Source organism: Pararge aegeria, chromosome 1 (genome assembly GCF_905163445.1).
Source record: "Pararge aegeria chromosome 1, ilParAegt1.1, whole genome shotgun sequence".
Lineage (NCBI taxonomy): Eukaryota > Metazoa > Arthropoda > Insecta > Lepidoptera > Nymphalidae > Pararge > Pararge aegeria.
In genome coordinates this window covers 21,082,656-21,106,536 of record NC_053180.1, presented here as the reverse complement: position 1 = coordinate 21,106,536, position 23,881 = coordinate 21,082,656, and the positions used below count along the sequence as shown (strand labels likewise).

The 23,881-nt window shown below is 40.4% G+C and overlaps 1 protein-coding gene across 1 annotated transcript; it reads left to right on the top strand.

Moving 5' to 3' along the window:
* The first annotated feature begins 14,631 nt into the window (after window positions 1–14,631).
* LOC120625591 lies at window positions 14,632–16,907 on the top strand. The gene is made up of 4 exons (XM_039892658.1): window positions 14,632–14,771; window positions 16,035–16,128; window positions 16,189–16,394; window positions 16,661–16,907. The coding sequence occupies exons 1-4, from the start codon at window positions 14,705–14,707 to the stop codon at window positions 16,825–16,827; spliced, it is 534 nt and encodes a 177-aa protein (XP_039748592.1). The 5' UTR covers window positions 14,632–14,704; the 3' UTR covers window positions 16,828–16,907.
* Window positions 16,908–23,881: the final 6,974 nt, after the last annotated feature.

Below are 23,881 nucleotides of genomic sequence, written 5' to 3'. Positions count from 1 at the left end.
CTGCCCCCTGCGCCCCCGGGGCCGCGTTCCGATGAGAGCAGCTCGCGAGGACGACTGCCGGAGTTGGGTATCTGTCCTAGTCACTCGTTGCGATGATTCCGCAGATGACGTACGAGCCTACGTGCGATGCGGAAATACTTTATCCGGCACGACTTACATTTAAGTGATTAAGTGAAATTTAATTTTACTGAAGAAGCTTACTGTACCACCGATTGTGTTATTTGTGAAATTTATTATAATTATTATGCTTAAGTCCATCTTATATTTAAAAGGATTAACTTGAAAATGATACGGTCACGTCTGTTGAGTAATTAAAATTTACTTGATTAAAACAATTAAATCTTAGGTAGGTATGCGAAATGCGAATACGACTTTTTGCCACGTACCAGCCCCTTAGGACGTAGTGTCGAAAGTGTGAAATTCTGTATTTTTTTCTGTTTGAGTGAATAACTAAGTTCTCGCAAAGGCCTATCTTTATACCTGAATTACATTTAAGTATATTTTTGGAATCGTGGCGGAATAAGTTATGCATTTTAATTAAATTTAAGATTTTCCGTTCACTATTAAACTTCCCATCAATGGTTGTATTGCCAAGTAACTACATCGGACCCTGCGAGTTCATATAGCTTTGTGTGCCTTACTGCTCGCAGTTCGACCGACTACATTCGTGTTTTCAACTCACAGTGCTCCCTTCACGTAGTGTAGGTTCGGTTATAAACTATTTTTATTCAAATACGATTAGGGAGACTATTTAAATAAATTTGTGTCATCGTGTGGAATAAGGCGTGGTAGTTTTGTTTAGCAAAATACGTAAAAGATCTGCCTAGCAGGATCCAACGGTGAGAGACTTGCAACATAACGTGCCACACAGAGCTTTCAGCTATTACGTGAACTACTCGTACATTGTGAGACATGTTCGTGAACAGCGTCGCTTCCCGGGGATCTGCAGTGTTCTGCGAATATCATCTACTGGGAAATAGTGACGAGCACTGTCCGTATGATGTTGCATGAAACACGAAAAAACGACACGACACATATTGTAAGTGTAAGATAGTAGCCTTAACCCTAGCCATAAGCTGTAAATATTGTAAAGTGTAGATACCACGCCGGTGCCTGCTGCGGGCGCCCGCCTCAGATGTGAGTCGCCATTTTTTCTGGATATTTTACCAAAATAAATATCAAGCAAATGTTGTAGAGATTGAGGACCTCGTTTCTAATAGTATTTGAGTCTGTAACGGCATGAACTCTTCTGGATATTCTGGTTTGTCCACAGACGTAGTCACTATAATATTAAAATCTTAAAATTCTTCTTTGTATTATTATTTTATTACTAACTATTTTAAACTAAGATTTTAGTGGTTAATCAATATTTCTTAAATTTAGTTCAGCCTGCGCAGTCCTGTCGTTACCACGATCCATGCACCTGGGTCGAAATATCGACAAATCCAAAAATATTATATATATTATACCCGTTGAACTATATTTAAGAAATGTTCTTTAACAATGTTAGTAAGCTCTATGTATCTAAAACTTGTGTGTGTCTAATTTTGTCTTCTTTGTAATGTTACATATGATTGCACATTATATTTGCATTCAAATTATAAACAACAACCATAAATATATAAGTATAATGAAGAGTTAACAGAGTCCAGTTGTAGCACCTTCCGCGGGGCGCGCCAGCGGGCGGCCGACTCGTAGAGCTATTTATTGAAAGTAGTGTTGTGTAGAGGTTGCAATATTGTCGCTGTAGTCTGCCAATAAAGTACATGAGAAATCAATATCTTTTTTATTTGTACTCCTTGTTTTGTTCTCCTCACCGCATTACCATTGGCGAGGAGCCGAGTCAGCCCGCTCACGAGCCCGTGAGGGGACAAGGTTTCCCTGCTGGCTGCCTCTCGAGCCCGATCGGCGACAACATAATAAATAAATACACTCCGACAACTACTGCACACACCGCCACCTAGCACTAAAGTAAGTATAGCTTATGTTAGGGCTGGTAAGATAGCTGACGAATATTTTTATGAATATAATACACATAAATACTTATAATATACAGATAAACACCCAGCACTGCAACATTCATGTTCATCACACAAACATTTTCCAGTCTTGGGAATCGAACCCACGGCCTTGGACTCAGAATGGTTGCTAACTGCGCCAACCGGCTGTCGAAATGTCATACAGTGTCAGGCAATTGCGATGATAGCAGTATGATAGTAGTTCAAAGTTGAAAATTCATTCAAGTAGACCAGTTTGTACGCACATTTGAAACGTTTGACTGTTTGTCGTGACGCTACCACCGCTTGGAAGGCAGATTATACTTGATTATTCTAGAGAAGAAGCCGGCAAGAAACAGCAGATTGTTCTCTTTCAATCACATGTTCATGCTACTGACTACCTTTACTGAACGTTAATGGTCTAGGCTCACCTTTCCGCTCGGCTGGCGTCTCGTGTGTAGGCCATTGTTTAGCATTCTACATTTTATTTTTAATTTACCTGTATTTGGTAATGCGGTATTTTTTATGTGAATTTTCTAAAACTGCCGCTGAACAAACACTTACAATACATTTTCCCAAAATACTGCAGTACCTATGTAGTTTTTTTGGGAAAAATTATCGTAAGTGTTTTTCCTATCCATTGAATCCTTATTGTACCTACCATAACAAAAAAAAATTGATCAGTTATTAAAAAAGTACCTATATAAGTTGTAATTCAAATTATGAAGTTAGATGTTAACTTTTTATAATTATAAACATAAACTACCAATAACAGAACAAAACCTGGCTGGATATAAGAATTTCGTCTTTAGTAAATTGGCTAGTGAGTTGAATCATACTAGTACGTGACCAGATTGCAGTCTATACTTAATCCTATATATAAATAATTTGTCCAACTCGAAATAAATTCCTAAGCATCTAATCTTAAAATATGTACATGAACCCTATACGAAAGTAGATACATTGAATCATGTGAAAGGATTATACACAAAGCCTAGGAGAGTGGGAAATAGTAAGAAAAAAAGAATAGCTAGGTTGCGTAAAAGTACTTTTTTGGAAATAAGAGACTTGAAATTGGCATTACGTTTATTTATATAGTCAATTTACTCAAGTTTTGAAGTCACAATAACCTGCTATCAAATATTTGTTACGTCTAAGGTCTTTGGAGCCTTAAATTTAAAAAATCCGAAAGAATATAATTTAATTGCTAAAGTGTGTATTTCCGTTCGTGGGCTCTCAATAAATAAACAATTGAACTTTTCGTGAGACAATTTAGCTTTTGCCTGTTGTCCTAGTCTTCGCAGCCGACAGACTACCGCGGGAAGACTTTTAATCTCACAGGAAAAATAAAATCTACAACAGAAGTCGCCGCCCGCTAATCGATACCTGTGTAGAATACTTTACGTTTAGCTCAACTAAAAGGGGATTCGCGTCGCGAGTCGCATCACTAAGCATGTTCGCGATCAGCACAAGATTCAATTTGCATCTCCCAACAAAGACTTCGAGTGTTTGAAGAAAGATTAATTTGGGAAAAATTGGGCGCGGGCTAAGCCCACTTACGGGCTGCTATACGCCGCCCCGCGCGGTGGCCCTTGTTCCGCTGCTGATAGGAGCTGGAATCCGGAGCTCCCCATAATACGAGCGGAGCGGTGTACACTCGTGTGTTTTGAAAGTGCTCGATATGCAGCTGTGCGGCGCGGCGGCACGCCGGAGGCAAAGCTCTACTTACGCAGAGAGGCTTAACTTTCATCGCTTTCCACTTTCAGTTTAATCGCTAAATACAAAAAGTCGATTGTCTCGGCTGGAGGTGGCAGGGTTTAATTTTGCCGTTAGATTGAGTTTTTACCGGCATAGCCGATTACAGCAGCGCGGACCGTCTGCGCTACATAGGAAGGAGGCCGACGATTATAATGAAACGATATCTCAGAAATTAGGAAAGTCCTTATTTCTGTCTTTCATCGTTTTTGTTTATCGCAGAATCTAACGAGCAGCTCGCCGCCGCAGCCGCTGACCCGCGCGCTGTCCCGGCAGCTCAATTAGCGCCTTTGTTTAGCAAGGCGGCCAGCGTCCGGGTCGATCGCGATTGTAACGCGGCCGCTGCCCACCAATTATTACACTACCTACTCTACTACCACTCCCCCTCCTCTCCGGAGTCCCTCCCACCACGGGAGGAGTGGGGGAGCTTTAACTGTTTAAGAAGATTAGGCGAAATTGCTAAATTGAAATTACTTACATGAATGTAGGAAGTTTTATCATTGTCCGTGGAAGGCGCTTAGGACTTTTCCCAAGAGTAGAACACTAAAGGTTCATTACAGGTAGATAAAGTTTGAGGATCCCGGTAAAGTAGCTCACAGTTTTCAAACATAAGGATTAAAAAATGCCTCAGTGTCTTTATGAAAATATTTATGGAAACCCGTATACGTATCTGTTGACAACTGATAAAAGAGCGAAGGAAGAAAATGAGATTAGTAGGTTTGATTATTTTGGTAGGAATTGTAAGCTCAGATATTCAACGGCCGACGGAGGGCTCATGGTGCAAGTGTCTCTTTTTTATGAAGTCAGAGATCAACAAGTATGTCGCTCCCCGCGGGCGTGCATAGAGGGTATGCACAGGGTATGCACAGGGTATGCACAGGGTATGCAGATGATATAAAATGAAGGAAATCTTAATCTCATAAGTGTTATAAAAAACTTAAGGATATGCATTCTGAGAGTTATAAAAACCCTACCCTTAAGTATTTATAGCTCGTACTGGGGATTTTCTTCAATTTATATTATCTGCATACCCTACGCATGCCCTCTATGCACGCCACTGGTCATCCCTGCCCCTGACCCCCGGGCAACGCACCAGATCACGCACATGACATTTGCTTTCTGTGTCAAGTGTCAAGTGTGTTCTGTGATTTGTCTAAGGCGTTTGATTGTGTTGTACATGAAACGTTAGTCAGAAAACTACACCACTATGGAATTCAGGGTGTAGCTCTCGACTTGATTATTTACTACTTGCGTGATAGGGTGCAAATGGTAGACGTTAATGGAAAGCGGTCTAATGGGTCATTTGTGAAAATTGGTGTTCCACAGGGTTCTATATTAGGACCTTTTCTATTCCTTATTTACATTAATGACCGGCCTTACCTTGTTAAGGACAATTACGGGATAGTATTGTTTGCTAATGATACATCACTTATGTTCAAAATTAAGAGACGTGAATTAGCTTTAGACGATGTAAACAACTATCTCGCTAAAGTAGTACAATGGTTTGAAGCTAATAATTTGGTTTTAAATGAAAATAAAACTAAGTGCATAAAATTCACATTACCAAATGTTAAACATGTAAAAACCACTATACTACTTAATAATAATGAGGAATTGAATCCGGTGGATACAACAGTATTTCTAGGAATAATGTTAGATGCTAAACTTCAATGGGGCCCTCATGTAAATAATTTATCGAACAGGCTTAGTTCTGCTGCCTATGCAGTAAAGAAGATACGCCACCTGACAGACATAGAAACTGCTAGGCTAGTCTATTTTAATTACTTTCACAGCATTATGTCATATGGAATTTTACTATGGGGTAATGCTGCTGATATTGGCACTATTTTCGTGCTGCAGAAGAAGGCTGTTCGTGCGATCTATAAAATGGGTCCGAGAGAGTCATTGAAAGATAAATTTAAAGATGTTAAAATAATTACACTCTATAGCCAATACATATTTGAAAATTTAATGTATGTTCACAAAAATATATCAAAATTTAAAAGAAAATGTGACTGCAATAATTTGAACGTTAGAAGCAAAAATAAACTTGTAGTGCAGTACACTAGACTACAAAAAATAAGCAATTCATTTAAAGGAAATTGTATACAATTTTACAATAAATTACCGGTTGATATCTTGGGGATGACACTAAAGAAGTACAAAGTTTGTATTAAACGAAAGCTTATAGAAAAGTCCTATTATAGTATAAAGGATTACGTAAACGATAAAAAAGCTTGGGTGTAAACAATTGCTCTAACCAGGTTGCTTCTTAATTTTTTCTAATGACAATGTGAGATGGTGATAACAAAAAGAACACCCGGCTAAGTTTGTTGTGGGCTTCTTCTTAGACCAGGGCGCGATTGGAACCCTCGTAGCTTCAGTTTTAAGTTTACGATTGTATTTATCGCCATCACTACTCACTGCTATGTACACATTTTGTATATAATAACGCATCACAAGTGCCATCTATGTGCCTATTTGAATAAAGAAATATTTGACTTTGACTTTGACGCCGTGAGGAGACCGGGGGCTCGAGCTCTTTTAAAAGAATTGTCAAAAAGGGAAACGAGTCTACCGGTGATCCTAGAGCGGGCAGTTACCCTGGCCAAAGAATTAGTTTGGCCATTCAAAGGTGCAATGCTGTCAGCATCTTAGGCACTGTGGCTCGCTGCGGTGGTTTCGAAGACTAAATCAAATCTAAAAAAATTATTTAGTTTTATTTTGGTAGATAGGTTATTTTAAGTAATTTTTTTTTATGAATATAATAAAAATGAATATAAAGTAAAGATTGTGCGACTTTTTTGTAGTTAAAACTGGGAGAATCATATAAAATTCTTAATTAGTAAAGGAGAATGGAGAAGTTGGACCCAGCTAAAATAGCTGTAGCAAGTAACCGTTCAGACTCCGAAATCATTTGTCTTTGTATTTTCCTGTGTACACACTATATTTTTAGAAGTAGGAGATGAAAAATATTTTTTTTTACGATGCAATAAAAAAAAGTTGTTATGGGCACAATCGAAATAAGCTGGGATAAAAAAATTATCGTCCAATGTCAATTCTCAAGTGACAACTCAATCAAATGTCATTCATGCTCTTTTCGCATTTCGGCTGTTTTGTGAGTTTAAATATTTATTTATTTAAGTCCAAGTTTCTTCGTTGTGAGCTAAGTGAATGTTCAGTTTATTACAGGTTTTCACAACGTTTACAAATCATTTTAACAATAATTACATTTGAAATATAACTGTATTACTAAATAAATATCTAAAAATTCATCCAAATTTAAGCCTTCCTCTTTAAACACTCTTTTCTTTTGCTCAAAAATCCGTTGCGGAAGTAGTTTAAAGATTTCAAATCTGGGGCCACAACTATACGGGAATTAGCCATTTTCCTTTAAAGATACCACTTGGTCAGAGGTTTTAATATAATTGTTAAGATGCGATGCGTAGCGATTCGTTGTACCGGCCGGATACAAATGTTGTATTAGGACATTGCACACACAATATCGACTATTGTAGTAAGTAAGTAAGGCGAAGTCGCAAGTGTGTGGCGGCCGTGTTGTCGACGCCGGCCTCGCGGGGCGGGCTGTCTGCGCCTGACGTCGGCATTGTTGCAGCGCTTAATTACCGCGACATCCCCGCGCCCCCCGCCCCCCGCCCCGGCTGCTAATGAGTATCATCTCGTTTCAATTAAGCGGGTCGTATCATTGTGTCACTGCAACACAAACTCCGCTCTGATAGATTGTAATTATTGTTTGTACGCGCAATATCGCGATGCCTGATATTTTGTGTCGTCGTTTAATGTTTTTGCAGAATGTAAACCTAAGATTGCGAGTCCTACTACAAACTTTGGGTCCTGTCTAAAGATTGGTATTGGTCTGGAATAAGTTTAATAATTTTTTTTATATTTGTTCTTTTAACTCATTATTATCGGGGAACTTTCCTCGCCTTCTCTGGTTCTTCTCCGATCCATCCGTAACTCATCCGTAACTTTAAATTTAAATTTAAAATTAAAGTTGTAAATTTCTAAAGGATAGTTGCACTGGTAACAGACGTGTGAAGTGAGCAGTGACCTGCGGGGCTCGTAGCGCGCGACGCACACTGCGCCGCCGCACTCTGGCGCGAGGCCATGTCGGACAGCTGCCTGTTACTCACTCAGCTGTTTTAGTTTCTGCGTTCCGCTTTCTTTGACTTCGGCCTATAGAACGGACACTGAGCGCGTCAAAGGAAAGGTACAATGCTTAAAGACTAAAACTAAGAAAGCGTTCACACTTGCTGCCGCAGTCTCGTGCTCATTCGTAAATAATAAGTAAAAAACACTTATTAATAATAACAATCATAATCTTCCTTTACAGACATTCTGTCCAAGCATAAAATTGAAATAAGAATTAAAAATAGCATTAGTTTTATAGGTATTGTAAGTAGTGTTAGTTATTATTGATTAAAAGTTACAGCCTTTTTTATTTATTTGCCACCACACTACGTGTTACAGCACACACTGCAATATCTGGATTAAAGCAAGCAGCGTTGTAAAGAACAAATTGTATATAGTAAAATTGACGATTGATTCGATTCGTGTCGCGTTTTTTATCATATAAAGTTCCAAGGTGGAGTCGTGAGAGTCAGGTTTGAATGAATAATAAAATACATCAATATAAAATAGCAGCGTTATATCACTCAGTGCACGTCGCGCCGCCCGCTCGCTGTAAAGAAGGGTACAAATCGCTGTATAAACTTAATATCGGGCAAATTGGCGGCGCCGGGGGCGGGCTCGGGGCGCGGGGCGGGGGCGGGGCGGGGGCGGGGGCGCAGGCAAACATCTGGAGCTATTATTGCGATGATCGCGTATTGATTCCACTCATAAGCGGCTGTCACAGGATAATTTCATCTGCGGGCGAGCGGCGAGCGGCTCCGACATTTATTAGTTTATTCAGAGCGATTTGCGAGCTTAGCGCCCCGAGCACACACGGCCGGCGGCCTGCGGAGCGGGCTGGATCGGCGGCGCCGCGACGAGAACACATCTATTTTATTGAATACAATCTCGTATGAAGTATAAATTTGGCCCCTGATTTATTAATGGTTCATCATCCTTCGCGGCCCACTTCAGGGCACGGCTCCTCTTTAAGAATGGAAGGGTTTAGGCCGTAGTCCACCTCGCTGGCCAAGTGCGGAAGAACGTTATTAATAACTCTCAGGCATGCAGTTTTCCTCATGATGTTTTCCTTTTCTGTTGAAACAAGTGATATAATAGCTTAAAAAGTTATAAAAGCTAGAGTTATATAAGCTAACTTATAAAAGTGAGAGGTGTGTGCCGGGTATTGTAGAAGTCCTAACCACTGTGCTATCGTCTATGTTGTCTTATTACTTGGTTACTTTTTGGTAATTCAATGAATTCAACAAAGTAGCCCAGCGACCATCACACGAAGCCGTGACGGGCTCGCAATGTGGCGTAAGTTTCATACTGAACAGTAGTAGCGAACTATTGAAAGTCTAGAGTTTATCACCAGCAGTTTGTTCATGCAGTTTGAAGGCAGCCGAAGTCACCGGCGGCCGCTAGCGAGCGGGGTGTGTGTGTATGATGTACGCGCTTCGGCGAAGGGACACAGTTGAGGTTTATTAAAAGGGTAGAAAAACTGTTCTGTTTGCGCGCCCGCCGCCCCCGCCGCCCCCGCCCCCGCCCCCGCCGCGCCAGCAAATTAGTTTTATGAGGGCGTGATTATCCGTATTAGAGGACTATTTGGAAGTTTTTTTATGAATTCCGTTTAATGAAAAAAGTTTTATTTTTAAACCAGAGCTACGTGTACATATGGGGTCGATCAGTTTTTGACTCGATTACAACCAAGTTAGTTCATTTGTAAATATAGCTATATTATGTTTAACACAAAGCAACTTTTTTTACACAAGTTTTAGTAAAAAGATAATTTAGTTGATAGCCTGAACGTCACAATGCAATGGGTGAATTTTTTGAGCGTAAGGTAAGTGGGGTCTATATGCAGATAGATAAAGTCGAAATAGGTATTCAGCGAGAGACATTATGCGACGCAGCCATTGTGCGAAAGGTGCAGCTACTGTGAGATTGTCCAGACCCTGTCCTGTAATAAAGGCGCAAGAAAACAAGCGGCGCGCCATTCAGTGGGTTCGAACTAATGCGCGCGAGAAGCGCGTGTCAATGGGCTCACTGCTTAATTTCATTAACTTACAATAGCTTGTATTGATAGGCGCGGAGAGAAAACAATGCCAATGAATTATTGAAATTTGCACATAACTATAACTCTCACGTCTCTTTAAGCCCTGAGAGAGCAACTGCGGCGCCTTCCCACGAACGTTCAGGAGAATCATTTCAGTATACTTAACTTCTTAATTTTAAAACATAAATAAATTGTCGCTTTGCGTGGACAAACAACTATCTGATGTCGAGCAAGTGAGCGTCAGCAATTCTATATGCTTAGCCAGAGGCAGCTCCGAGGGGAGTATTGAAGCTCGTGAACAGAGTAAGGGCTTTCTAAGCTGGTATAGCACTGGTCAAGCCTGCGCCAAACCCAAAAGACCGTTCTCACAGGACGAAAGTTACAGAAGTAATTCATGAGGTTGAGGATGTGTTTTACAACTGGATTCCCAAGTAATATTGGATCTACCAATTCATACGTGTGAACACTTTGTTAAAACACATTTATTACAGCGAGGTTACTGAAGGATTATTGAATTTCCCTGATGACAACATTGCTTGGAAGCACACCATTCCAATTTCATCACTCTCTTTCATTTTAAATTCGAATAATTATAGTAAAAATGATGGTTCTCAAAAAGAGCAACTGCTGATTTTGTTATCAGCTTGACAAATAGACCAACATATGAAAAGTGTTTTTATTAAGGCTTACTTGAAATAAATCAAGTTTATTTAGTTTTTGAACCGGCATAGTTTTTGGTACGATTTTGATCGTCTCCGAAGTCCGTCAGAGACACAGCGGCCATGGCGCGTGCAGCGTGCCATGGTGGTGAGTGTGCGGGCAGCCGTGCGCCGGCACTGATAGCGCGCAGCTGGCTCTTCCCGCACTCGCTATCAGCGACACTTATCTTTTTAATATCATTTTATGACGCGCTAGTGCCGTCCTCCGACACCGGCCCGTACTTAACAAGGTAGGTACCTCTTACCACTTTTCTTAAAACTATTTGACTAGTTGCGGTTTGTTTTATAGTCATAAAGCATAGCGTTTCAGAGTAGGCTCTTAAATAATTGTAACAGTTATTAGAACTAAGAAGAAGTTGCACATAACGCTTTTAAAGTTTAAAATATTGCTATTTGATCAAAATATATTTTAATCCTACGTAAAATAGATTGGAAATGAGTATGTGTAAATGTTTTTTTTTTTAATTATAAATCGATAAAAAATATATATATATATATGTTTTATACATGTTTTTGATTCGAGCAAGATCCTGTAGGTATTTCATGGACGAATAAAAATTAACTGGCTTAAAAAATATGCGTCCTTAGAGATAATCAATGAACTTTTACTCCCATATTTACTGGTATGGCATTAAACTAGTATTTAGGTAATAATATTCTTTATATGTATAAACGACGCGTCACGTCGTTTGTCCTCGATGGACTTCTAAACGACTCAACCGATTGCAATCAAACTGACACACCGCGTGCATTTTGATCTGACTCCAAAGATAGGATAGCTTGCATAATAAAAATATTTCGATGTTTAAAGATTGTTATGAATGTATGAGGTGTGTTATTGAACCGTTGCGCCGTACAGACAGTTGCCCCTTCCGCAGTGTTTCAATGGCAGTTTATTGAATTACTGGCTGCGGGAACGTTATCTATAATAAATACATTATTTATGACGTGTTTGCGCGCTGAGAGCCGCCGCACATGGAGTTATTGCTTGCCAGCGGCATATCGCACTAACCGCGCCGCATCGATCACCGCGGATTCATGAGAACGGATTACGCGCTCCGATGGCCACCGAGGGAACATCATGAACATTATCACTTTCATGATTTCATGAAATTTTCAAATTGATCCATTTCAATATCACTGCACACACAGTGATATTAAAATGGATCAATTTCGGGGAAACCTTAGTAGCTTAAACTGCAATATTTTAAGCTTCTTACGTTATTTGAGAACTTTAAACATGTAACGTATTAGTTTTTTTCGTTGTAGTATAGCTAGTATAGCTATCTGTTTCAGAATATCTACAGATAATAAGATCGCTTTTTGCTTAATAATTAAAAATATCCAAAAATGCCTATTTTCGTTAAACCTAGGACCTCGGCTTATCGGAAGCCAGTGATTAGGAAACTCGTAACCTGTCTCTCGGCAAATGCAAACCAATTAAAAATGTAAATTTTTGTTTTTTAGAACTCTCAGTTTAGGCTCGCACTCTACTCTCAATCGAGGCGCTCGACTCGCGCGTGTTAGGAAATAGGGAATTACAGCACTTTATCTATGATAAACCCGATGATTATATTAAATATATCAACAAATCATAGTTTGTATACTCATTGATAATGTATTGAAAATAGAATAATGGACTTTAGTAGACTGTCAAATAAAAGTATAGGATCTATGGCGGGAGACGCGAGTTTGACAATATAGATTGGCGGGAAAAAAAAGTGAGGACGGATTTAAAGTAATGAATTGAGAAAAGGAGATTAAGTAAAGTATTGTGGATAGAACGTTACAAATTGGGAATAGATGATTTATAATGGAAACGACATACTTAACGAAATATTGTTGTGGCAAAACAAGAGTCGTATATACTGGTGATGGAGTTGAGATAAGTTGTTAAAAGTTGTTGGTACTATGGTTGTACCTGATGTAGCATCAGATAAGTATATCTCATCCTTTGGTTTATTTAGGTATCATATATGGAGCCCTAGCATAACTTTATACCGACAGTTTATGTAGCAGAGGTTGCTCTATACAAACAACTTGTTCCAAAAGTCCTGATGTTATAAGTGATAATAGTAGTTATGTTCGACCTGTCTTATATGTCTTGTATCAAAGGGCCTAGCGTTATTACATATGACAATGTTGTAATTGTGTTTATAAGTTGTTTTAATTGATTGAATAAAAGAGCAACGGTAGAGTTTCTTGCCAGTGGTCTTCTCTGCCGAAGACAGCATTCCGAACTGGTAGTAGAGTCATTCGAAGGTAACAAGTAATATGAATTATAGAGAAGCCTAATATACAGTATTAGAGTCAGTCTAGTTGTTTTATTTCACTCCTTGGGAAGTCAGGTTTATATAGTACCGACCCACAACACTGCTCTAAAGCAGGTTGGTGGGCTTTAATGATGTCTTTTATAAAATGAATACTTTAATATGAGAAACTAGGTATTTAGCTTCAATAATACTGTTAATTAATGAAAGATCTAAGTGCCATCCTGAACATTGTTGGTATTGAAGTGAATAACTGAATACCTGGGCCTTCCAACCTTTATATTTTTTTAGCACGCGCAACACTCTGCGCTGAACTCTGACGCCGAGGCGTAGCTAAGTAGCTACCTCTCCACACGCTCGCGCCTCGCGTACACAAACACAGTTCAAAGCGTCAAAGATGATGCAGGTTGATAGGGAGATAGTTTAAGAATAAGGCAGTCTTGTAAAATACAGAAAATAATACGACACAAAGTCATTTCTTAGACAACTTGTAGCAAATCGATTGGTGAAAGACTCTGAAAGCTAAAATATGTATGCCTACGAGTTTCCAAAGATTAAGCGTACTCACTTAGGCATTGCCCTGTTTATAATGAAAACGAACGTAAGACTCCGCGCTGTAGGCCAATAACTTTTACTGTTTAGTGGCTCATCAGTTTGTGTAGTGCCGAGTGTGCGACGACGAGGGAGAATGATACCGTTCTTTCGTTCAATGAGATGTATGAAACAACTGTTGTATATATGATAAGAAAGACAAAGATATGACTAAAATAACTTTCTGAGTACTTTTATGGACTTGTGTAATTTGACACATAATTGTATAAACAGCTGAGTTACACTTTTTACAATTAGTATGTAAAGAGTTTATAGAGTCAGGGTACATAGGTAGGTAATTTGTAATTTATTGTTGCAAATTTAGATTTATTTACATTTTACCACTTCAAGAGCTCTTACAGCAGTGTAATTTGCTCCAGCCAAGGTTTATCCAAGGGGCTTGGCTCTATTAGCGATTTCTTAATTTTCGACTTGAAACTTTAATCCTTAGCAAACAGCTACACTTCAAATATTGTCGGACGGTTTCATTTGTTTTTCCCAGGCGCAGCAGTGCTACAAAGAGCAATGAATCTAAAACCATAAAAGCTACAAAACTAGTGTGTCAATAAGCCTCCTGCGGGTATCTTATCTTAAAAGTTATAAAACAATCCTATTTGAATCGTAACACTAACACGTTAGTGTCAATTGAAAGCGAAATAGCAATTAAAGGTGAAGTGCACGCGCGTAACGAGCGCGATACCGCGTCGGCTAATTGCTGCTATCGAGTGCACACACAGGCTGTGCGGAAAGCGATCTCGCAGTTAGTTCATTTAAACCTTTTTTAACCAGACTGTTAACTTTCCAGTGCAATCACCAGTCCAGCTACATGGTGCCATATTACACTAAGTTGCTTCCAAACTTCTTGTGTATAAACTGAGCTGAATTTCGGGCTAAAAAGTTTGCTATGTCCTACCTCGTAGTATGAACTAAAATTGTATTAAGTTTCATTTAATTTCTTTTAGTTGTTTCGCGCGCGAATAAGATACAGACAGACAGACAAAAAATTACAGAGTGCTCTAAAAAATCGTTATATTGAAAGTCATTTCAATGTCGATATTAAAAGACCAACGCAGACCGTCAATGGAGCACCCTGTGCGGTGCAGACGGGTAGGCTAACTGGTGTAATTGGGCGAGCAATTAGCGGCGCCTGCGCAGCTCTGCTCAGCAGCAGCCGCACTCCTCGGGATGACGGCCGGCGCGCTGCTGGTTGCCGCTTGCGCGTTGGTGGCGGTGGCGGCGTATGGGGAAGGAGGTACGTTGCGCGATCACAACTACTATAAGAGCGTGTTCATTTGGTTAGCTACTGTAGTATCAACAACGTTGAGCGTTTATTAACGCCTCTTGTCTCAGCGATGTTACCCAAAAGCGTTTTTTTTTCTCTGCTACATGTTAGCCCTCGACTGCAATCTCACCTGCTGCTAAGTGAAGTCTAAGATGGTAACATGATGATGATGGAACATGATAGGGGTATAGCAGTATTAAACCTTTGTCCCTAATCGGTTTCTAACGGACAATATACCGGAACGTTAAATCGCTTAGCGGCACATGTTTGTTGGTACGTTGTTAACTAGCTACGGCAGAAGCCTCCCACCAGACCAGACCAAAGAAAACTCAGAAATTTTAAATTCCCAAATGGTCCGCCCGGCAGGGGGAAAACCGAACCCGGGACCTCCCTCTTAAATCCCCAGAGCTCACGCTGCCAGGTACGAGTAGGTCGTCCTAAGAGGAATGAAGTCTCAGGGTTTATCTACCGCATTCGTCCACAAGGCTTGATTTTAATTCCCTTTCTATTTTTAATATTGAATTAATATTTTTTTCAAAGACCTTATAAGAGTTGGCCAGATTGAAATAGGTCTGTACGTAATACATTATAAATAGAGGAATTCATTCAACATCTTTCATTAGATTTGGAAAAGTGCCTACCAATATCAATACATTCGTTAAAAAGTATGGCCGAGTAGAGGGCAACAACGTCAATAACAACATTATAGATTATTCGACCTGTTTTACGAAACTAGGAGTTTTATCTCTAAGTAGGTACTTTTGTAAAACCTGCAGTAGCCCAATCACTAAATTTTAATTTTTTAATTCCTTAAAATTAAATTTTTTTTTTAATTAATTTTATATTTAATAAAAAGCGCTCCATTACGGCTGTTCGGTCGAACCGAACAGTCATTAGTTGACCACAATGATCTGACCGTATTTTTTTATTATTGATTGTCCTAAGATATCAAAGAATAAGTATTATAAAATAAAATGATGATAGTGTATTCTCTAAAAACATGATTTGGTTTGGATTTTGGTTTAATTTGGATAAATCCTGTGATTTAAATAAGTTAAGCGACCTCATCGTTGGCGTTTTTATGCTGGAATGAAAAATGATCGACTGCGCGTTACGATTTTAATTTTATATTGGATCAGGACAGACTAGACCGGTTTAAAATGTTGATAACGCGGGCAAGCCTTCGGGATTGAAGTGGAGCGCCATATAATCGAAATTTCGTGCTCGTTGCAGAGCTCCGGCGCGGCGTGCCGCTGGGCGGCTCGCTCAGCTCGGTGGGCGCGGGCGCGGAGCGGGCGCCGCCCGTGTACCGGCCCGGCGCGCAGGCGTGAGTAGGGGCGCGAGGCGCGCGGCGCGCGGGCCCGTGTCAGCCGCTCGCTGTCCGCAGGTACGTGGTGTCGCAGCTGGTGAAGCCGCGGCCGCCGCACGAGTACTGGCAGGAGGAGACGGCGCAGGCGCTGGCCGACAGCCGCAACTGCCTGCTGTGCGAGGCGCAGGACTCGGGCGCCTGTCGCGCCATGCCGTCGTGCGTGCACTGCGAGCCCACCGTCACCGCGCTGGCCGAGCGCAGCACGCCGTGTCTGCGCTGCAGCGGTAACTCACTGCACCGACTCATCATTTGACTTTCGAAACTATATTGTAAATTGAAATAGTAATGCTTCTATAGCTCCGCTGGAGCCATGCAGATTTAAATTATGATAGAAAGTTGTATTTCTGATTGAAACCTTCATGATGATCCGCAAACAGGACTAAGATCAGAAAGTTTTCCCAACTAGTGAGTTGTGAGAACTTTCTTTCTGAGTTTTAAATTTTCTAAGACCGCCGTCATCATCAGTTCGTCATCTATCATCGGTTCCCAGTGATCAAGAACCCGTTCTTCAAGTGCGTCCCCGGCGAGAAGTACATGGACGAGTGCGACTCGTGCCGCTGCACGGACGGGCACGGCGGCCGCTGCACCGACCAGTACTGTGAGTTCCGAGCTCTGCACCTGTACGCGCTCAAGCTCTCCGACGGAGAGTTCTACTAACGGCGCTGCCACGTGGCGGCCAAGGCCACCACTATATAATTAATGTAGTCAATTTTAAATATAAACCTGAAACCATTAAAGTTGAACGAATGAATTTATTTATTTATTTCGCACCACCATAGGCCTTAGGTGCTTAATACACAACATAACTCTTCTTATAGGTCACAGCAAACAAAATGAGAAAAAAAGTCATACGAACACAAGATTGGATTTTAAACACGCGATCCTTAAATTTTGTCAATTTAACATCAAACAGATAGGTACATGGACGTCAGCCAAAAATTACTAGTATAATTACTAGTAACCTAAGTATTAAATAACGACGAGCATGTTTGGTCCTGTTGCTTCACTAAGCACAGCTCAGGAAGAGATGGTGGTGCATATAAAAAAATATGTGTGAAACATCCATATAAATTGAAGTCGTTGGTATGAACGGTTAAAAGTGTCTGGTCTCGCGAGCCCGACGTCGCCGCGCGCACAGCTCGGCGGCCGCGTGCCACCGCGCTGTGCTAATTGGCACAAATATTTACTCGATGCCAGCCACCGTGCCATTCATCCGTGTGTCCGGCGCGAGGCCTCAGCGACGCTCCTATTGCCGCAGTACACGGTTGCGAATGCACTACTCGCGGGGCTTTGTCCGAGGTGGGTGGGCATCGGGATAATCCTTTCCAGTAGGTATCGTTGCTAATACTTTCCCAGTAATTATTTTCTGCTGAATTAACTCATTTAGCATTTAACAATACAAATATCTTCTTACAAAATATTCATCTATCTCCGTGTTGTAGTTTGTATACTTTCCGTATCACAGAGCGTATTTCTTTGAATGCTAAAACTTTCACACGGTGCGTTTTAAGATTAATGAAATAATAGTTAAATTGCGATATCGAATCACACGCACTTGACAATGAATTTACTGATAAATGAGAAAAAACTTTTTAAACGCGTGGCAGAACAAACCGCTCGTTGTAGTCGTACCGAATATCATATTAATTACTGTTGCAAATAAAGCTGGTGCTATCTATGTAGAGTTCAACCGCTGTTGCAACTACTCATGCCTTGAATATATTTCATATTTTACTGGTACAAGCAACATACCAACTTTTCTCCCTCGCCCGCCAAGTGACTCTGGGATCAAAGGCAACACGCATTTTTCGCAGACTTTGAATAACAATTTATCACAAGTTCTCAAAAAAATGTATCTCAAAATCTTTTGAACAAGAAAGTAGTTTCCGTTTGTATCGGAACTCAATGGTTAACTTGTAATTGAGATTTAGGCAACACCTTTATGCATCAAAAAACTGTCATTATTGCTGAAGAAATATAAATTGTAATGTATCAATTACACAAAGGACCGCTGGCAATTGTGCGAAATACACATAATAGCCACATCTTTGTTAAAAAAATAGGTAAAGTAAGGTTTAACTCTAAAATGTATACATTAAAGTATAGATTCGCTTAGCACTCTGCTAGCTTTATTTTTGTAGACCGCAGTTTAATAGAGTAAAACGTGTGTATTAAGAAATGTGGTCCGATTGTGTCAGCGGCATTATGCACGCGGCACCGGAAGCGGCGCAGGCGCAGTGCCTACGTCACTTAATCTAAGCTGCTGCAATACTCCGCCAGAGACGATTTGAGAGTTACGAGTTAGACAGTGCGAGTGGTGTATATGACGGCGAAGCGAATATCTTTCTAATAATCACGTAAACCCGCTTCTGTTGACAAAAACACATTTTTACAATAAAAATGCAAGTATAGATTTGTCTATTTATTTAGGAATCCGTACGTAAATCATTCATAAATCACTGGAACAACTTGGACAACTCTATCCTCCATTGGTGGAACCATGCGCCTAGGCCCTCGATGGCTTTTTGGAGGCGGGATTTGTTCGGTATGTGGCATAGGGCGGTGTCATCAGCAATTTGGGCTAGCACCACGTAGGGGTACGTTGGGATGTCGCTTGTGTAAACCGCGTATAGGAGCGGTAGTGAGACAATTAGGAGCAGCGGGTATATAAGCCGTAGAACTCCCTGTCAATCCCAGCGAAAGTCTGCGGCCGAGACGATCGCGCCGACTAATGTGGTTACAAAATATGTACATAAAATGTACAAATTTATTTTAAACGTCATCTGCATATAAATGACACAAACGAAGGTTTCTAACGGAAAAAAACGGAATCCTTGGTCACGTTTCCACACCAAGACCTGTACTGAAAAAATAGATTGAGTGATACTCGAGAACCGGTTTATTTACTTAGTTTAGCTTGAGAACTCGATGACGGTTTATTAACACGGACGCAGATCCCCTGCTCACCGGAGAGACGTTGGCTGCGCGTAAAGCGCGCGGTGCGACCGCCCGCGGCGACATTGTGTACGCATACAAGTATCAGGCCGCGCACACACTGCGCGTCCTGTGCGCGCGGGTAACGCCTATCTTTATTACTCAGCTGATTATCAAAACAAATATGCAAGTAGTGCGTTTTCCCGTACCTTACAACCAATGTAACAATTTTTACAAGTCACCACCAGCACCATATCACTCCGGGTCTGCTCTTATAAAAGTAAGAGGTGTGTGCTGGGATTTGAACTCGGCCCCCCGAAAGTGTTATCGAAGTCTACCCGCTGGGCCACTACCACTTCATATATTGTATATAATTACTTGCAATATATTAATTTCAATTATTACAATTGCTTAGAGAAAAAACATTAAAGGAACGGATTTAAGTTAGAGCGGTACAGGCCGTTATCAATTGTAGCCGATATAAACTATACGAATACTTAAAATTTATAGGGTTTATACCTAGGTATGTATTATTAAAACTTTTGTCATTTTAACTGAATTAATTGTAAGCTCTATATTCAAATTCAAATTCAAATTCAAATTCAAATTCATTTATTTCAAGTAGGCCTACTTTATAAGCACTTTTGAAATGTCAAGTATGCATGTTTGTGTGACTCTACCACCGGTTCGGAAAGCAGATTCTACCGAGAAGAGCCGGCAAGAAACTCAGTAGTTGCTCTTTTCCAACATCAACATTTACAATCATTTTGCTATCTTGCGGGAGATGAGAGCGAGGCTGGCTGCTTCCATTCTACCTTGTCATTGAGGAATTCATCAAATGTATAGTAACCTCGCTGTACTAGATGCGTTTTTACACATTTTTTAAATGTATGCATTGGTAGGTCAAGAATTTCCTTAGGAATCATGTTGTAAAAGCGTATACTCAACCCCAATATATATAGCCAAGTAAATTATAAAATAAATTGAGCTTTCCGATGACTCGATGCTGTGTAGAAACTAAGAAGGGTATCTGGAAGAAGCACTTTCATGTTAAAGTGTCTCTTCACTACCACCACTAGAAAAAATGGCATTCGATCGCTTATTGGTCATCAAATAACACATTACGTTATCTAGATGTGCTACATTTCAACGCGGAGTGTGGCAGCGCCCTACCGCGCCACGCAGGCGTGTAATGAGTGCTGCCAACATATAATACGCGCGCATCGACACGGCCGCGTCCATTGTTGCTGCCTGCCACTACTCGCTGCACATCAAGGGCTTAATGGCCACTCGGGTTACATGTTGGCTAAATATTAAATATACTGTGAACATAAACATTCCTTTTGTATACGTTATTAACTATACGTTCCGCTGAATGGGTGCAGTTTTTTGTGGTAGGCACTTAATAGTTTTTTAAAACCAACTAAAACTCTAAACCAACATTTTTTGACGGGGTTAACTTTTGTTTAAAATTAAAGGATATTTTAATGATCAGCTTATAACAAGAGAGTACCGGGGAGCCGGCGAGTTACAATGTAACAGTGTCACAAAAAAGGGATTTGATTGCTTTCTTAGTTGGCAGGCGGCAGCGAGGAAGGCGGTTATGTTATTTTGGAATCATTAGGCTTACAGCTGAACGCCGTCAACCGACAAACTTACATTTAAAAGCATAGCTTCCAAACTTGAGCTTAAAACGGCGTACGTAGGAAATAAATGCAGGACGTAGGTCCAAGATAGTATTTGTTAAATATTAGTTTAGTTTTAATTAGAAAAAATGGGTATATCAGTGTACAGGTAAACAGTTTCTTATACCAACATCAGGTTTTAAACTTTGCAGTAGTAAAAAATTCCATCAAAATGTGGGCAAAGGGACACAAAATGAGCATTCGATTCCTGCGCCTCGGCACCACACAATGCCTCGTAAACCTCATCATTCCTTTAGTGTCATCAAATGGCAAATTTTTAACACGCCTGAATAGTTTTGATGCCAATTCTACATAATGACTATCATAAAAAAGTTTCAAATGTGAGGTTGAAAAAATATGACCCAAAAACCTTATTCGCACGGGTGTTGTGTATCGCTGTGTGCTGCAAAGTGCCGCTGTGTGTGTCTGTGACAAAAAGCACAAAAGTGACACCCGCAGCGTTAAGGCGAACCAATTGAGCGGAACATTGAGATTAGCCCACATTCTATAGCTCCGGGGAAAAATAAGGTTTTCTTACTCTTGTCGTGCTTAGCAAACTGTTAAATAACACATTTTGACAATCCCCGCCACTCTGTCATTACAATAGTGACTAATTTGTTAATTTTTACATTTTCGATAGAAGCAGGCGTTACTTTGCAGAATTCCAAGACAAAAAAGAAACATTAAGCTTGATTTGCTATACTCCGCGAAAAGCAGGAGAATCTTTACGCTGCAGTTTATAATTACTTTAATCTGATCCACACCGAAACATCCTCAGGAGATGTTCACAACAAACAATTGCTGAGTGATCACTGAAGCAATTGTTAGGTGTAAAGTCAACACTGCACTGCTGGAGATATTAAATTGCACCGCAAACATTCTCCTGCTTCTTAATACCAAACTAAATTAAGGTAAATTTGAACGTTCATTATATTTCATACGAGTGCATTGAATGTTTCGCGGTGCTCAAATTGTGACTGTTGGTTAAGCATATAGTCCTCACTAGTCCTAAGTAGTTAGGATTGTCTGCATATATATATATATTATCTTCAATTTGCTACTCAACGACGCTAGCGCCTGCACGAATCTTAATGAAGTCAGTCTGGAATAGCACATAGGCTATTTATCCCGGAACATTTACGCTTCCCGTGGGCAAGATTTGTTTGGTTTTTGCGAGAGATCGAATTTTTTTATTGCATAGTTTAGGAGTCAGAAAATAGCATAGCTTTACAGATCAAACGTCAGCATCAAACCTACCAGTTACCTCGCCAACGAGGTCTCGCGCAACAGCTAATGATATGATATTTTCGCAATAACAATGCCAACATCAAAAGTTTTACAGGGGCTTTCGTCGACCTTAGCCCGCTACTGTATCTTAAACTGAGTCACTTCCACCAGAGATTGCAGTCATATGCCAACTTGTAAAAAAAAGACGAAGGCATATTTGGAAAATCAATAATTCCATGCCAGCAAAGCTGTATAAGAGGATCAAATTACCAATCCAATCAAGAGTTTTCAAATTGGTATATCACAAGGTCTTATTGATGTATAAAATATAATGTTTTGCAATGTCGTCAAGATTAATATGATACCTTCGTTCGTTTACTTATAACTAATGCTATGAGAGTTCACAACGCGCCGGCCAGAAGGTAAACTTTCAACTTTTTAACTGTCATTATTTAGTGTTTGCGTTGCGTGTGCGTTTTTCCAGTTGGCATAAGCTCCAAGGAGTGCCTCATTCGCTGTTTATTTTCTACAAAATAATGTAGAAAATAAACAGCGAAAGCTCAAGAGAAGCGTAGCAGGACTTTTCTTAAGTTGAGTTGCTAGTTTGTATCTTTTCGTTATAAAAGGTATGAAGGTGTCTCGTCTCAAAATAAATCCTAATAAAAACTTTGAGATGGTTAAACGCTTCCGAAATTGTTATGCAACTATAAAGTTATTCCACTTAGCGCCTTCTACCGCCCGGTGTCTGTAGAACCTGCCGTGGAGGCGTGCTTATAAGGTGTGCCGGGTGTCGAGACACCTTTGAGAATCACTTGCAAAAGTTGGTTTGTCATTCAGCAACTATTGCAGTTAATTTTTATTTTTAAAATACATAACAAAATTTCAGAATCGATTTCCGGAAACGGAAACCGGATTTGAACACGCGTCCCGGCTTCGGAGCCCGAATGTTGCTAACTAAGCCGCACTCCACTCGTTCGCTGATGCTTCAGTTGTAAATGTATTTTTATCAGTCCAAAAAGCGACCGATTCGGATTATAGCACTAACATGGAAGTAGCTGCGCGGAGGAGCCGTGGTCGGGTTAGAGCACAGTCGGTAGGGACACACTGACACTGAAGTAATCCGGGTTTCAACGCAGATTATAAGCAAGCGGATAAAAGCCGTAATACAGCTGTTCGTCTTCTCCACACCCTGAAGTTGACGTCGTGGACCGGAAATGTGATATAGAAACGTTACATTCCTCATAAATTTGCGACGCCTTCTGAAGCGATGCGCGACGTCTTGTATGTCTTATACGTCTCTATTTTACCTAACAGACAAATGCACTGTTTAAATATATTTTTATGACATTACGTTAAAATATCAAATTAAATTAAAATTTAACGTACTGTGTTAAGCAACACATTTATCCGTGAAAAAATTTAGATAAACCTTCTCGTGTAAAATGAGTGCTTTGTCGGTTACGGTGATGCGTGTCGGCGGAGGCGCACTCGCCGCCGCCCGCGCCGAGTGCGCCTCCCGCGCGCGCGCCCTACACTGCGCTCGCGACTGCGCGCGCGCAGCCGGCGATGACGTCACGCGCCCACACCATGCGCTGCTAACAGATGATTTGATCGCTGACTGAAATTAAACTGTGCTCAATAAGTATCATACATTTAGCCTGTTTTTGACCAATCTTTTCATGTAGATAGTCGTTGATCTATTATAATATCAGGGATTACATGAACGATAAAAAAGCTTAAATATTAATAATAAAATAAAAACCGGCTTATTGTAACCAGTTTGGTGTATGCTCTTCTTAGACCAGGATACCTTTGGACCCTCGTAACTTTTGGTTTCTTGTAAACGGATTTAGGTATTCCAATAA

Bases quoted from the DNA above. Each gene is read 5' to 3' on its own strand.
- LOC120625591 (XM_039892658.1), top strand. From the start codon at position 14,705: ATGACGGCCGGCGCGCTGCTGGTTGCCGCTTGCGCGTTGGTGGCGGTG. The intron at 14,772-16,034 runs GTACGTTGCGCG...TGCTCGTTGCAG, and splicing joins GGCGGCGTATGGGGAAGGAG to AGCTCCGGCGCGGCGTGCCG. The intron at 16,395-16,660 runs GTAACTCACTGC...ATCGGTTCCCAG, and splicing joins GCCGTGTCTGCGCTGCAGCG to TGATCAAGAACCCGTTCTTC.